This window comes from Amaranthus tricolor, chromosome 17, assembly GCF_026212465.1.
Source record: "Amaranthus tricolor cultivar Red isolate AtriRed21 chromosome 17, ASM2621246v1, whole genome shotgun sequence".
NCBI classification, from domain to species: domain Eukaryota; kingdom Viridiplantae; phylum Streptophyta; class Magnoliopsida; order Caryophyllales; family Amaranthaceae; genus Amaranthus; species Amaranthus tricolor.
Genome location: NC_080063.1, coordinates 13,716,830 through 13,731,828, shown reverse-complemented (window position 1 = coordinate 13,731,828; position 14,999 = coordinate 13,716,830). Strand labels below are relative to the sequence as shown.

The window sequence follows — 14,999 nt, the reverse complement described above, 5'->3', positions numbered from 1 at the left end:
GTGAAGTGAATATGGAAATGAATTTGATATTTGTTGGGGTCCAGATTATAAATTTTATTTTTGGATTTTTCTCACTCATATCCATGTATTTTAAAAAATTCTTAACTGTATCCAATAAATTTATCAATTCTCAATTGTACCCAATAATTAGTAGGGTTTTTCTCACTTATACCTACGTACTTTTAAAAATTCTCAAATTTACTCAATAAATTTACCAATTCTCAATTGTACCCAATAATTAGTAGGATTTTTCTCACTTATACCCACGTACTTTTAAAAATTCTCAGCTGTATCCAATAAATTTACCAATTCTCAATTGTACCCAACAATTAGTATTAATTTAGCAACAATAACCATTTTTTAATGACAACTTAACAACAGTTAGTTAGATTTATTTAAGGCGCTAGTAATATTTTTTGAATTTTTTTTTTAGAATTACCAGTAGCCTGGAATACACGGACACGCCACTGAACCTGCGTGTCACACGGACACACAACGGACACACGAAAATCCGTGTCCGACACGCCAAATGAAGTGTCCGATATTTTAATATTTTTCCGGACACGCAGACACGACAAGAACACGGAAGGGATACGGCAAGGAGTCAAGGACACGTTTTTTAAAAAAAATAATTATTTTTTATTTGTACATGGTGTTGCCCCACCTCCATTCCCATTTTTTTGTATATCCTCTTTGAATATTTGTTAATTGTTATTTGTTAATGTTAAATTGTTAATGTGTTGTTTGTTAATCTTAAATTCTTAGTCTTAGTGTTTATAATTTGAATTTTAAAAAGTTAAAAAATTGTCAGTTTTATGTTTTTAAAGTGTTTATTTACATATATCAAATGAAAGATTGTAAAATTATCTTTAATTTGATATATTTATTATATTACCATATTCGTGTCCCCGTGTCCGCCATTTTTAAATTTGCGTTTTCCCGTACCCATGTCGTGTCCGTGTCCGTGTCCGTGTCTGTTTTAGTGCAACCTAGCCAGTAGCATTATAATGTGAATATGGCTTATATCAACTCTTTTTTTTTTTTTAGAATTACTCTTTGAACAATAACCATTTTAGAATTGCTCAGTGAAGAAGGAAATTGAAAATGATGAAGGAAGGTGGAAATGAAGTGTTGGGATTATAGTCACGTGACATTTGGAGGGAAATTTCCCACCAAAACCGAAAGATAACTGTTGTTAAGTTGTGGGTAAATTTATTGGGTACAGCTGAGAATTTTTAAAAGTACGGGGGTAAAAGTGAGCTGATTGCACACAAGTGCGATGAATTTTCATCCTAAAATCAATTAATAAAGCGAGTAATCCATTAAGTTTATATATGCTTGTCTAATCCTCTCTAATTCTTCGATATGAGATCACATGTGGTTACTATTTTCCCATAAATATTTTACTGAATTTTATTAAAAAAAATAATTACTAAAGAGTAAGACAAGTATGATCAATAGCCTTCACGTGTTTTTTTCTTGCAAATTTAGCTTAAATTTTCATTATCATTTACACGTTCTAATACCAATAATTAAACGAAACGTAAAAGTTATTAGTTCAAAAAATAAGATTAATTACCTTTTGATGTAATAATAACAAAAGTCAGCCAAGATCAAAGTTTGAACAACTTCAGCTACCAACATGAGTACATGGGTATAAGTGAGAAAAACCCTACTAATTATTGAGTACAATTGAGAATTGGTAAATTTATTGAGTACAACTGAGAATTTTTAAAAGTACGTGGGTATAAGTGAGAAAAACCCTACTAATTATTGGGTACAATTGAGAATTGGTAAATTTATTGGGTACAGCTGAGAATTTTTAAAAGTACGTGGGTATAAGTGAGAAAAACCCTTCATTTATTGTTCTATGATGATACTTTTTTGTATTTTGAAATATTTGTTACATTGTAATTATTGATAATATTTATTGTTTAAGTTTATTTTTATATTTTGTTGTAATTATTGATAATATTTATTGTTTAAGTTTATTTTTATATTTTATGGATGTGTAAGAAAAATATATAATCAAGTGAGATTTTATTTAAATCGTCTAATTGTATACTTTTATAATATTAACTTTTTATAATTTTTAGATGTACATAGTTTAATATATAGATGAGTAAAATAACATTAAATTGTATAAAAAGTCAAATGTAACAAGTATTAAAACAAAGGAAGTATAAATTAAGATGAATTTTTGTTAAGGACTGAATTATCTTGAGACTTAATATAGGCTGGCCCGATATTTAGTTTTTAAAAAAATTGATAAAAAAATTCATTTACTTGATTTTTTTTTTTAAAATATTATTTGAATTGCTTTATGGTGAGACGGTCTCATACGTTCACTATACCACTCAACCAGCTAAAAACATGTAACAGTGCCTTACTTAGCAAATCTCTATTAAAATACAATTTGTCATTTCACAATTTTGTGTATGATACAATTAATTAATACATATAAGAAAAACAGTAAAATGTATTTTATGATCACACCTAACAATTTAAAAGAATAATATAATTACTTTATTAAATTGTCATGTGCAATGTAATAATAAAATTAACACCTACAGCTAGGGTTTAGACATTGAATGACTTCGTCTAAATCAAAACTATAAGTTAGTTACCAAAACTAAATGATATGATAATAATATCAAAAATTAACAATTGTGTTTTTTTTAATATGATTATTTTTATGAAAAATCGTCTTTTAAAAATTATTATAATATGCATAATTGAGGACAAAGTACCTCAAATTAAGATTTAAATTAGTTTTTTGGCATAAGTTTATTGGTCGCTCTATAAATAATCAACATTTACGTTATTTATTTATATCACTCCTCTATTTAAGTTTATTCCATTTTTATAATTAATCATAGCATGAATCATCAATATTGTAAGACATATCCCATGTCATTTGGTAAAAGAAAAAAAAAACACCCGAGGGGAATATTACTTGGGACCAAAATAAAAAGATAGAATATCAGTTGAATTTAGTAACATTCAGATATTTGCTGTATAAATTTATTGATTATTTTGACGGAACACTTATCACTCAACAAGAGTAAATAATAGCCTATTTAAAATATTTAGATCAAGAAACTTTAAAAATCTAATTAAATGATCCTAAATCCTTTCAAAATAGTCCTCAGGAATACTTTGATAGTTTTATATTATTATACGCATTCAAAATGATTTAATTAGATTTTTTGTACGTATAATTTTATAGATATATCAATATATTCTAATGAATTTGATTTGAGTTGGATTATTTGGGTTTTGTCATTTATATAAGTTATATAAACTATCAAATTAACACAAACCGTAATCTATACTGTATTACTAGTATCCAATAAAACTTATTCATCTTCATATATAAAATAAAATTCATAAATTTTATAATGGGACACAGGGTACATGTCCCTTTCGGCTCTCGACCTACTTCAATGGCGTCCTGATGAGATCAACTCTTTTAGGATAATCTGTATCTTATATCCTTACTGAGAGTGTATGAACTATCTTTGTTTATTTCCATTCTAGTAGAACCACCTTACGTATTTAGTTTTATGATAAACAATAATAACAATATTATTAGAGCCTTAATCTCAAAACGGAAGTCAGTTACATGAACCTATAAAACAAACATGACATCCAATGCAATCTCAAAATTAAGTATCAGCCCATGTAATGTTAAGTTGGCCCAACTGACTCTGTGGGACCCCAAGAGCCTTCCAAACAGCCTTAGAGGCAGCAACAATGTTATACCCACAAGGAGGGTGATACCCTTCCTCTGCTTCACACCCTTTAGTAGAGTCACACTCATCCACCACCTTAGCCTTCACAGTCTTCCCATTTCCACTTATCACAATCACCTTACCGCAGCGGGACCCACCATCGTACCACCCTGTCGACAGCCCAACCACCATCGACTTGTCGAAGTGATACACATTGTCGCACTTCGACTGGTTGTTCTGGAAGCTTCTAAGGCTGAGTATCCCAGGAGTTTGGGAAGTTACTGATGGAGAACACTGAAATGTGAAGTAGACAGTGTTTTGGACACAACAATTGGATGTGCATTGCCCTGATGGAGGACTACTTGCTCTAAAATATCCTGTTGTTCTGCAGTTTTGGCCTTCAATTTGTACACTCCTACATATAATGACAAATAATACAACAATATATGAACACCATAATTTATTTTTATTCAATAATTTTGTCATTTTTTAGGCTTACAAATTACAAAAAATTGTATATTTATGCTTTGAAGTTTCATATACTGGGAATCTTTATATACTTCAATTTTGAAAAGGTTTGGTTCAAGGATATGATTAGTCCACTAATTATTGCAAATTTTAGTCAAGTTTGGTGTGCCAGTCATGATAATATTTAGATGATGTGTTCTGATCTAGATGAATATGGCCGTTGCTATGAAGTAATCCATGACGAAATTAGTATCGGCTACTCGTTAGAATTTAGAAAATGGGTCTGAATAATTCAAATAAGGAGAAAAGAAGTAACCTATATATAAACCCAAATAAGGTTTGATAGTAATAAGAGTTACTTTTTAAGTTTACAAAATGATATATTATTTTCTCTTTCTCCGATGTCGAACAACTCACATGTGCAGGTAACAATAGACACTTTAATGGCTAGTATAGAGATCACATCATGACAATTCATCAATAAACAGTATGGGGTTTTGTCAATGACTTTGTCCCTATATGAATGCAACATTGGATCCGTCCTTTTTACTTTATCACAATTTACTTTTGCAAATGTGTTTCTATGCTTTTTTTAAAAAAATTTTATTATTTTTTTTTTATTTTTTTTTTATTATCATCATGTGCACTTTTTTTCTCATGATTTCATTCACATATTCTAAATGACTATCAATTTGGTATCGCCGTACCATATGGGAATAGGAGTATGCTTTAGCTCAAAAATCTTACTCTTTACCCTACTCACTTATAATATGTTTTACTATATAGTATGATGTATATTGAAGCCTTGTAGGATTGAGATAAGCCTTACTTGATGACTTAAATGGAACATAGCATATCATTAATAATTTTCATCCCTTATTTCGGTGGGTCAAAAATTTATGATTTTTTTTTAATTTTGGATTATAATATGATGAAATATGTTCAAATGAATCACTATAACGTGCACTTTTTATTTATGTAGGGTTATACATAATATTTTCTACTAAGGATCAGTCAAAAACAAACTATTTATTATTGTTATCAGTAACAAGGGGATTGCATAAAACCAACCCCTAAACCTCACTTTAGGTGGGAGATCACCACCACCGTTTTTGGTGCATCCAGATCATAGAATCTATAATTAGGGTCATCATCATCTTGTATCATGTCCATAGAAACTATAATCAAGATATGGGAAGGAATCGAAGACGGCAAACCACACCCATAAAGAAGGATACTTGACTCATAAAAAACCTATAATAAAAAGTAAAACAATACAAGACAAGAACCATGACAAGGCAACTACAAAATAAAACTTAATAAGACTAATAACAAGACCAATATAAAAGCAATCAAATGTCAAAAGTGATGCCTTGTTCACAAAGAATTATTTGAAGGCTACACTTTCTCTATCATTTTATATAGGAACTAAAACTAACAATCCAAAAACAAAGAAAATATACCAGTAAAAGTTCTAAGAAAATACTACTTCCTATTTAATCTATAAGTTCTAATGCTAAAGAAAAATAAAATTTTTTTAATGAGCAACATCAACTACAATAGGGCTCCTAACATAATGCTTTCCATCAGACCACAACAACTCTCCAAATTCATACCCTTTACTCAACCTCAATCCATCATTTTTAACCTTCAAATTCATCTTAAACCTCTTCTTTTCACCATATTTCTTAAACTTCATCTCCGTTGGTGACACACTAATCTCAACGCCCACTGGTTGTCGTACACGTACACTATAAGTTCCGGGTTTGCCCACATTTGTAACTGTCCTAGTGAGTGTGATGGACCCAGAAAGTTTAGGCACTGTAATTGAAGGATAATTCATTTTGACAAGAGCTTGGGATGATTTTGATGAAGTACATTTGTGGGAAGCATCAAAGGAACTCATTAATGTATTGTTATAGCCTAGTGCACATAGGAAGTTTAAGTAATCAGATGTGGTTAAGTCATAGATTAGGCCGGGGTTCATGGCTCTGTTTGGTCGAACATGTCCTGCTCCGTACTCAAATGGATTAGATTTAATGTAGGATGAATTCATCATTGGATGCATTGTGTTGTCTCTTGTTCTTGCTACAAATGCAATAACACACATTCAATTAAAAGTTAGTTTATTTATGTGAAATGGTGTCAAATGATCAATAAATTATATGAAAAAATAGCTAGAACAATCTAATTTTTTAATGATTTTTTTACAATAATCACACTTATTGATTAAACATAAATAATCTCAACTTTAGAGGGTATTGTTCTAGAGTAAACCCGGTAACCAATGTCTTGTTATAGCAAGTTTTTTTTAAAAAAAAGATAAATTAAAATAGAATGTCAACAAAAATGTGGAAAAATATTAAAAAATTTATGATTTTTATAATTATTCAGAATTTTTTTTGTGAATTTTTAAAATTTTTCTCTAATTTTACATTAATTTTCAATTTAATTTGTTTTGTTGAATTACCTATACTATAACAGGTCATCGGGTTGGTTAGCTTAATTTCGGCAAATACCCCTTAAAGTTGAGATTATTCATGGTTAATCAATAGGTGGAATTATTGTAGAAAAATCGTATGAAAAAGTTGGATTATTATAGGTAATTTTTCCTAAACTATACTTCTATAACATATTGTCAGGCTTCAACCAGCGACTAAAGCTTACCGGTTGTCATAATAGCGGATCTGATAGCGGCAACACTCCAAGTAGGGTGAAGGGTTTTGAGGAGGCCAACAACCCCAGAAATATGGGGGCAAGACATAGATGTACCAGAGACTACCATGTATGAAGCTCTGCGCTTATCCCAGGCTTCCTCTGTTGGGTTTGCTGCTTCTGAATATGCTGCCATTATATTCACTCCTGGTGCTGTTATATCAGGCTGTCAATTCATGCAAAACATGTCAACACCTTACGTTACGGTCATAGGCATAATCATCAACCTAATATTTTGCACAAGTCAGTGTTTGAGGGGAGGAGGGTAGCGTGCAGATCAGAAGAAACTCTTGTGTGGACTTAGTGCACACTAAAATAGTGTGGACCATATTTTTAACACTTCTATTCCTACTCTCTTCATTCTCTTCACATTTTATTACATACTCCAAAGTAATCGGAAAAAAAACTTTTTGAAAAAAAAAATGTAATTTTATTTTTTAAAATTTTTTTAATTTTAATTTAATTTTAATTTTAAAAATGTTTTAAGAGTGAAGTGGGGTAGAGTGTAAGAGTATAAGAGTGGAGTAGAGTGGGGTGAAATGTAAGAGTATAGGAGCGGAGTGAAGGGGAATGTAAATTTTGGTCTACACTAATATTAGTATGGATTAAGACTATTAGACTTTTTCGCAGATCATACCCTTGTCCCCTCCTCCAATAAGAAGGCAAGGAGAAATGTGCACATAGTCATAGTCAACACCTTACGTCTTTCTATTATAAAAAGACCGAAAAGGGTGAAATGAAGAATTCTAAAATAGTAGGCGAACCCAAGATACTGACACAAAGTAAGTTGTTTAAGAGTTAGAAATAGAACTCACTTTAAGAATTTCTGGTGTGATAGTGTTGGGACCTTTGGAGGAGAAAGCAGCCATATAAGGAGCAGGCTTGGTACCTATTTCTGTTGTTGGGTGTGTTATAAAACCATATGCATCCCTTTCAATCCAAAATAATAAAAAAATGTAAGGTTATATAACACAAATAAGATAATAATTATAGTCGTATATCATCAAACCAGTATCTCTCATAAGTCAGGATCTAAGAAGAAATGAAGGTATAGCGCACAAACTATACCCGTACCCCTGCAAGGAGAGGAATACGAAAAATGCAAAAAACATTGTCAAAAATAAGTAGACACATAAAGGAGGTAAATAAATATACTTGGTGGAGTTGATGTATGCAAAAACATTTTTGCAATCCTTAAAGGTAAGATGAGATGCAGGAAGAACATGAAGATCCGCGATAATCTCATTGCCACCGGATTCATCGTTGCATAAGATCATACCAACAGCTCCAGCTAACAACGCTTGCCTACCTTTGTCAACTCTATCTGTTTGTCCTCTAACACATACTAAGATTTTTCCTTGTACTTTGCTTTTATCCAATGTGCCTGGTTTGCACAACAAACTGCATATATACATATATGTAATAAAATTAGTACGGTCTTCAGGTTGGAATTAGTTGCAACACTTGTATATTCAACTGCGATGGTGTTTGATCCATATTTTGACAGTATATCAGCATTTTATAAAATAAACCGTGTAGCAACTAAGTTGAACCGGATGAAGTATATTATGAGGGAAGAGATAAGTACGCGTCTTGAATAGATGCATTGGAAGCTTTTGCCCGAGTTGCTGATATGAGTGGATATAGCCTATCTTGTGGCAGTCGACCTGATAAGCTCGAACCCTGATACAAAATATTTTATTATCTCAATCACATTTCTCATATAACTTTAACAGCTCTCTGGTTGTCAACATTAAATGGTGAGAATGATAATGAAAAATTAAGTTAATTTTTATACAAAAATTTCTAAATAATTTGAATGGTTATGATTGTTCTTCCTCAATAATCTCATTTTCTTTACAAAATTCATTATTTTAATGCATTACCATTTAAAGATGTGATATTAAATGTTAATGGAAAATTGTAAAATGATCGAAAATCTATTACCATGGAAATAAAAAGGTATGTTTTATAGATAGCTAGTCTTTTAATAGACCGTCTTTTTAAGAGACATACCTCAAGCTAGTCCATTAAAGATTAATGTCTACTTACCGTATTTTTAATGCCTATGCTTACTTAACGTATTCTTAATGCTTACTTTTAATATCTTAAATGTCTACTTACATCACTCTTAATGTCTACTTACAATATTTTAAAAAATATATAATTGGTCGGCCCAATTGAAAATGATCTCTTACAAGAATTTATGTTTCATAAAATCTTACACTACAAGTAATTTCAATTATCACCCTTTAATATCAACTACAAACGAGTAGTAAGAGGTTTGCGAAATCAATACCTTAAGACGTTTCCCATTACGAAGTACAACAAAAGCTCGGAACTCCCGATCAATAGTGGAAGCAGCAACAGTAAGCATCCATGGTGCAACATTAGTGACGGTACCTTGAGTGGGACCAGAATTACCAGCAGAACAAACAACAACAATACCCTTTTGAACAGCATGAAAAGCTCCAATGGCAATTCCATCATTAACATAATCAATTGGATCACCACCAACAGAAAGAGATATAACGTCAACACCATCATGAATTGCCATATCAAAGGCCGCCATTATATCAGCATCGAAACATCCACCAGTAGCACCACCTGATCCAATATATATTATTGTAAAATAATTTATTTGTTACGTTAAATAACTTAGTAGACCCTTTGCTCAGACGAAAGCGCTAAGTCAAGATTTTGGATTAGGAGATCAATAGTGGATATACTATTAAATTGTTTATTGACTAGTTGAATTATAAAAAATTTTAAATAATGTAAACTGAAATACACATAAATAATTAAAAAAGAAAAATTAATATTAATAATTCAACCTTTTACTCATCCGCTGTGAATAATTGCTATCAGCATACTAATAGGATATATTGATAGCAAAACTAGAGGCAAAGGTTGAATTATTATAAAATAAATAATTATGTTGCTAGCAAACTAATCGCAAAAGTTGGATTATTAAAAAATAATCTAAAGGTGAGATTATTCACAACAGATGAGTAAAATGTTAGATTATTAATATCAATTTTTCCTAAAAAAAAATTATATTCAACAATTAGAGTTGAAACTTTCCTATAAAATCTCTAAAAAATAATATTAAAATTAAGATAGCAAAAATATAAACACACATTAAAGAGCATGAATGTTAAATTATGAAATGTAAGAGTAAACATTATAAAATAAATTTAATAGTTTATCAATAAATAATAATAATTTAAATTAAGATTTGATCCCTTAACCTTAGGTTACAAATGTGTTATTCCTATTTTCAATCATTGAACAATAGTAATTTTTATTATATTTCTGCATTCTTTAAACTATATATTATGTCATGGGGTCAAAGCTAAAAATACAAAGTATTGCATTTTAACCATAAGGGTTGAGCCTCCCTTGCCCATGGCGGTTGATATTAAATTGATTAAATTTAGTTATTATTACATTTATTGCTAAATAATATGAGTTATGTTATTAGATTTTTTTTATATAAAATAGGTAAAATATTAACAATACAAAACAAATAAATATTATATTATTTATTACGTTTTAAATTTTTAAAATTACTTTTATCTTTTGATTTGACGCCCAACGAGAGTAATGCACTATCCCGGCCCCCATGTAGCTTCGCCCCTGTATGTATTCCTTAATGAGAAATAGCACGACAAATATTTGTACGAGTACATTACCAGGCCAGCAAACTTTGTAAGCAGCAAGTCTAGCTTTAGGTGAACCACCTTTAACAGTTCCATTAACGTAACCTAAGATTGTTGCTTCTGGAACAAAGTTTCCTCCTGCAGTTGATAGAGTGTGACTTCCATGCCCTTCAAAATCTCTTGGAGAGTCTGTAGAATTTTTTACTTTATTTCCTGCTGCTATGTATCCCTTCTTGAAGTGTCTTGCCCCTATCAGCTTTCTACCATATTATTATTTAACAATAAATGTTAGTTATTTTTTTTTTAATTTTTGTTTTTAAATATATATTGAGGGTGTTTCGCAAACGGCTGATATCTGATTATAATGACTGTTTTGACCAGATGATTATACTGGTTTGACTAGCTGATTTTGAACCCGTTGCTATAAGCAGTTTGTTCAAAAATAGCTTATCCATATCAATAAACTGTTTCAACTAGCTAGTTCACCAAACACTAGCATTAGTTGGTTTGACCACCCAACCTTCTATCTACATCAAAATAAGCTAAAATTGCTCAATAAGCTAATTTGCCAAACACCCTCGGCCCATTATTTAACTATCGATCAGAGAATTTAACTGACCTATTGCAACGAACACCACCATTGCGGTGCTCGCAACCACCTTTCCATCTGGCTGGAACCGGTCCATATCCTTCATCACTAAAGCTCTTTGATTCTGGCCAAACACCTATAAAATTCCCATGAAAAAAAAACAATTTAAATTAATTTTGAGATAACACTATGAGAAGCCATATAAAGCTTTGTACTCTATCCGTTTCATTTTGTTAGTTATATTGAATTTTTTTACCTTTTTTAGAAAAAAAATTGTCAATAATTACCTTCAAATTAAATGATTTTTTTATTCAAAAACTACCTAGAATAATTTTTGTGATAAACTTCATACAAAAAATGATCACAAACTACCTAGGGATTTTTTTTGTTAAAACTATAACACTAATACACTACCACTAATAATTGAAAATATTCATAGTTTCGTTATGAACATATACAAGTCAAGTAATATAATAAAGAAAAAATTATCGTGAATAATATAACTTTTTGTTAATTTTTCTATAATAATACCAACTTTTAATTAAACAGGAATAATACTAACTTAGAAAGTTTATTCTAAAATAATACCAACTTTAGTTTATTAAATGATTTACCAAATTTTATTATCATATAATCTGATATAGTTTAATTTTAACATGTTAGAAATATTTTAGGGAAACATCCTATAAGTTGGTATTATTCATAGTTAATTAAAAGTTGATATTATTAAAAGGAAAAAAAAATAAAAAATTGTATTATTTCAAGTAAATTTTCCTATAATAAAAGAGTATATATATTTTTACCAGTATCAAGGTTAGCAATGATTGTATCTTCTCCAAATCTGGTTCTTTTCCAAATAGAATTCTTGTTAATTACACCATTCTTTTCTAAAAGCATGAAATCCCAAGAGTGTGACGTATGTAACATCCTTCCTCGATTGGGGAATACAGAAACAACATCTCCATCATCTGATTTTTTAACAACAAAATAAAATTGAAATTAAATTATATTATTATGTCGTGCTGAAAAATATCAATATTAATTGTAACTATATGTTGTGGGGAAAGTGCTATATGCTATACCATAAATTTATTATTTATCTATTTGTTTATTTTAATAAAATTAGCTGCTGAAATATAAAATGACGAAGAATCAAAGATATATTTCAGGTTTGCATAATTATAATTCTATCATATATATATATATATATATATATATATATATATATATATATATATATTTTCAAGACTAGAAGCTTTTTGAAAATGCCATTAATATGCAATTTTTGAAAATCCAAGAATTTTTTTATCTAAAAAGATATTTATAATATTTATTTTATTTTATTTAAAACCATAAAAAACAAAATGTATACAATTGAGAGAGTTTTTTTTTTTTTTTTTGAGATAACAATTGAGAGAGTTATAAGTTATTATAAAAAGCAAATCATCAAACCGGAGTAAATTTTTACACTATAATAAAAAATAAAATATTATCTATTTGGGCTGGTTCGATTAATCCTTGTACAATTAATTAAGGCATTCTTTAATTTTGATTTATATCCATTTTTTCTGGCGTTTTACAGGCAAATAAGTTATTTTTCAATCTAATGTTTAGAGTACAGCTAACGCACGCTTAGGAAAATTGTAAAAAAAAATAATAATAAATCTTTGAAATTATACCTTTAGCAATATTTAGTACAACAAGGCGCACCTTGAGCCTAATCTCTTTATTTAGAGACATTATTTGTATGATTGACTGTTTCATCATAAGACAGGTTAAAATTGTCTCTTTCAAACTACTAATAAAGTGGATGTCTTTATGCAAAATGAATTGAAATTAATTTAATTAAACTATTTTGAGTTGTCTCGTGATAAATCATTTTAAATAAAAAATTGTGCTTCATAATGAATGTATATATATGATTGTAATTATACTTGTAAAAACTAATCAGTTATAAATATTCTAAAACCCTAATCAAGGTATGCTCTCCGACTTAACGATATCATGCTAATTTAGAATTTTTTTTTATTTTGATTGATTAAATTTAAAGCTAATATTAAATTATTAATATTGCTAATTAATTAAATTATAGAAATATAAATAAAGAAATATCAAAGAATATAAATATATATATATATATATATATATTACTTGCAATTTCTGCTGCATGTTTTTCATCAAGAATGGCCGCAAATCCATTAATGTGTCTTTTATATGAATAAAATATAGCGTCCTTAGCTTCCTCGTAGCTGCTTTGATAACACAATTGAATGATAATTAAAACAATAATAATAATAATAATAATAATAATAATAATAATAATAATAATAATAATAATAATAATAATAATAATAACAGTTTAGTTGATTTTAAAAATCTCATCTTTATCCAACCTATCTAGCTTCAATGCAGAAATTTAATTTCGTTTATTTAAGAAAAATTCAACCTCATATAACTTGATTCATAAATAAACTAAAATGTTCCATAATTCTTTACTCCAATTTAATAATAATGTTATGTTTTTTTATTACAAGATAGGCGGAGAAAATGAGAGGGATTGTGGACTATCGAAAATTAGAAAAAATAGTGGATGCTCTAATTGAGATAAAATCTAATTCCTAAAAATTATTGAAACTTTTTAATTAAATAAAAAGTCTGTTTTTTCATTGACAAATTGAAAGAAAGGATTATTTTTCTTTGAAGGCTAAAAGATTAAATTTTTGAATAATTTTTCTTTGAAGGCTAAAAGATTAAATTTTTGAATACTCTCTAGGGTGTTTATATATATATATATATATATATATATATATATATATATATATATATATATATATATATATATATATATATATATATATATATATATATTAGGGTTCATATAATGTAAATAATAAACCCTAACAAATTTTTCCCTCAGTTTTTAATTAAATTATAAGATTATTAAATAAATGTCTTGGAATTGAGAAAAACAATTACCTCCCAAGATATGAAGCAAGAAAATTATGATGAGAATTTTGTACTTGTTCCAAATCTTCTAATGAAACTTCAGGACCATGATTATGTGCTCCAAAGTATACAACGTAAGACTGCAATCAGCAACATTAATTAAAATTCTTATTTAATCACTTATAAATCCATTAAATTTTTAAAAAAATATTAAAGAAAATAAAGCAATGAATTAATATAAACCTACTCCCTTAGTTTCCTTTTGTTCAACAAAAGTAAATAAAAAGTTATATTTAAAAACAGTTTTTCTAAATTATGGTGCATATACTTTATTTACGTAAATTTGTTGAAATATGATTTGTAAAATTGACAACTTAATAAATCTTTAGAGAATATATATCTGATTTCAACAAATTTACCTATTTTGTAATCAAAACCATATATAAATTAGAAAACCAATTTAAAAAATTATATATTAAAACGAATTCATAAAGATTCCATATGAGTATGTTTTTTGGAACATAAAAGGAATGAGAAAGTATTTATAGAAACAAATTAAGAGAATTGAATTATGAAGAGTACATAATTTTAATTAATGAAACGTAATTAAAGACTAGACATGCCTGTTTTAATGCAAAACAAAGACTACTAAGCAGAGAGAGGAGTATGAAAAAGAATACGATCTTCATTATGAATAAGAATACTTAATTATATCATTAATGATAAGCTTAATTATAAGAATGATAATGATATTGCTTAATTATATGCTCGTAGAATTTATAGTGGTTTAAAGATATATAAATATATCAATTCTTAAAAAACTATAATTAGTAATTTGAGCCCAACATTAATTCTTTGCTCCGATATTATATCAATTAGGGTTGA

The 14,999-nt window shown here is 28.6% G+C and overlaps 2 protein-coding genes across 2 annotated transcripts; both read right to left on the bottom strand.

Moving 5' to 3' along the window:
* Window positions 1–3,366: 3,366 nt before the first annotated feature.
* LOC130804107 (putative ripening-related protein 1) lies at window positions 3,367–4,278 on the bottom strand. The gene has a single exon (XM_057668436.1). It carries the CDS (start codon window positions 4,218–4,220, stop codon window positions 3,669–3,671), a length of 552 nt encoding a protein of 183 aa, XP_057524419.1. The 5' UTR covers window positions 4,221–4,278; the 3' UTR covers window positions 3,367–3,668.
* Window positions 4,279–5,623: 1,345 nt separating this feature from the next.
* Window positions 5,624–14,803, bottom strand: LOC130804141 (subtilisin-like protease SBT5.4). The gene is made up of 12 exons (XM_057668477.1): window positions 14,738–14,803; window positions 14,145–14,254; window positions 13,320–13,417; window positions 11,972–12,136; window positions 11,199–11,304; window positions 10,613–10,839; window positions 9,217–9,524; window positions 8,506–8,600; window positions 8,073–8,318; window positions 7,733–7,847; window positions 6,870–7,083; window positions 5,624–6,290 (listed from the first exon to the last, which is right to left on the bottom strand). The coding sequence occupies exons 1-12, from the start codon at window positions 14,801–14,803 to the stop codon at window positions 5,740–5,742; spliced, it is 2,301 nt and encodes a 766-aa protein (XP_057524460.1). The 3' UTR covers window positions 5,624–5,739.
* Window positions 14,804–14,999: the final 196 nt, after the last annotated feature.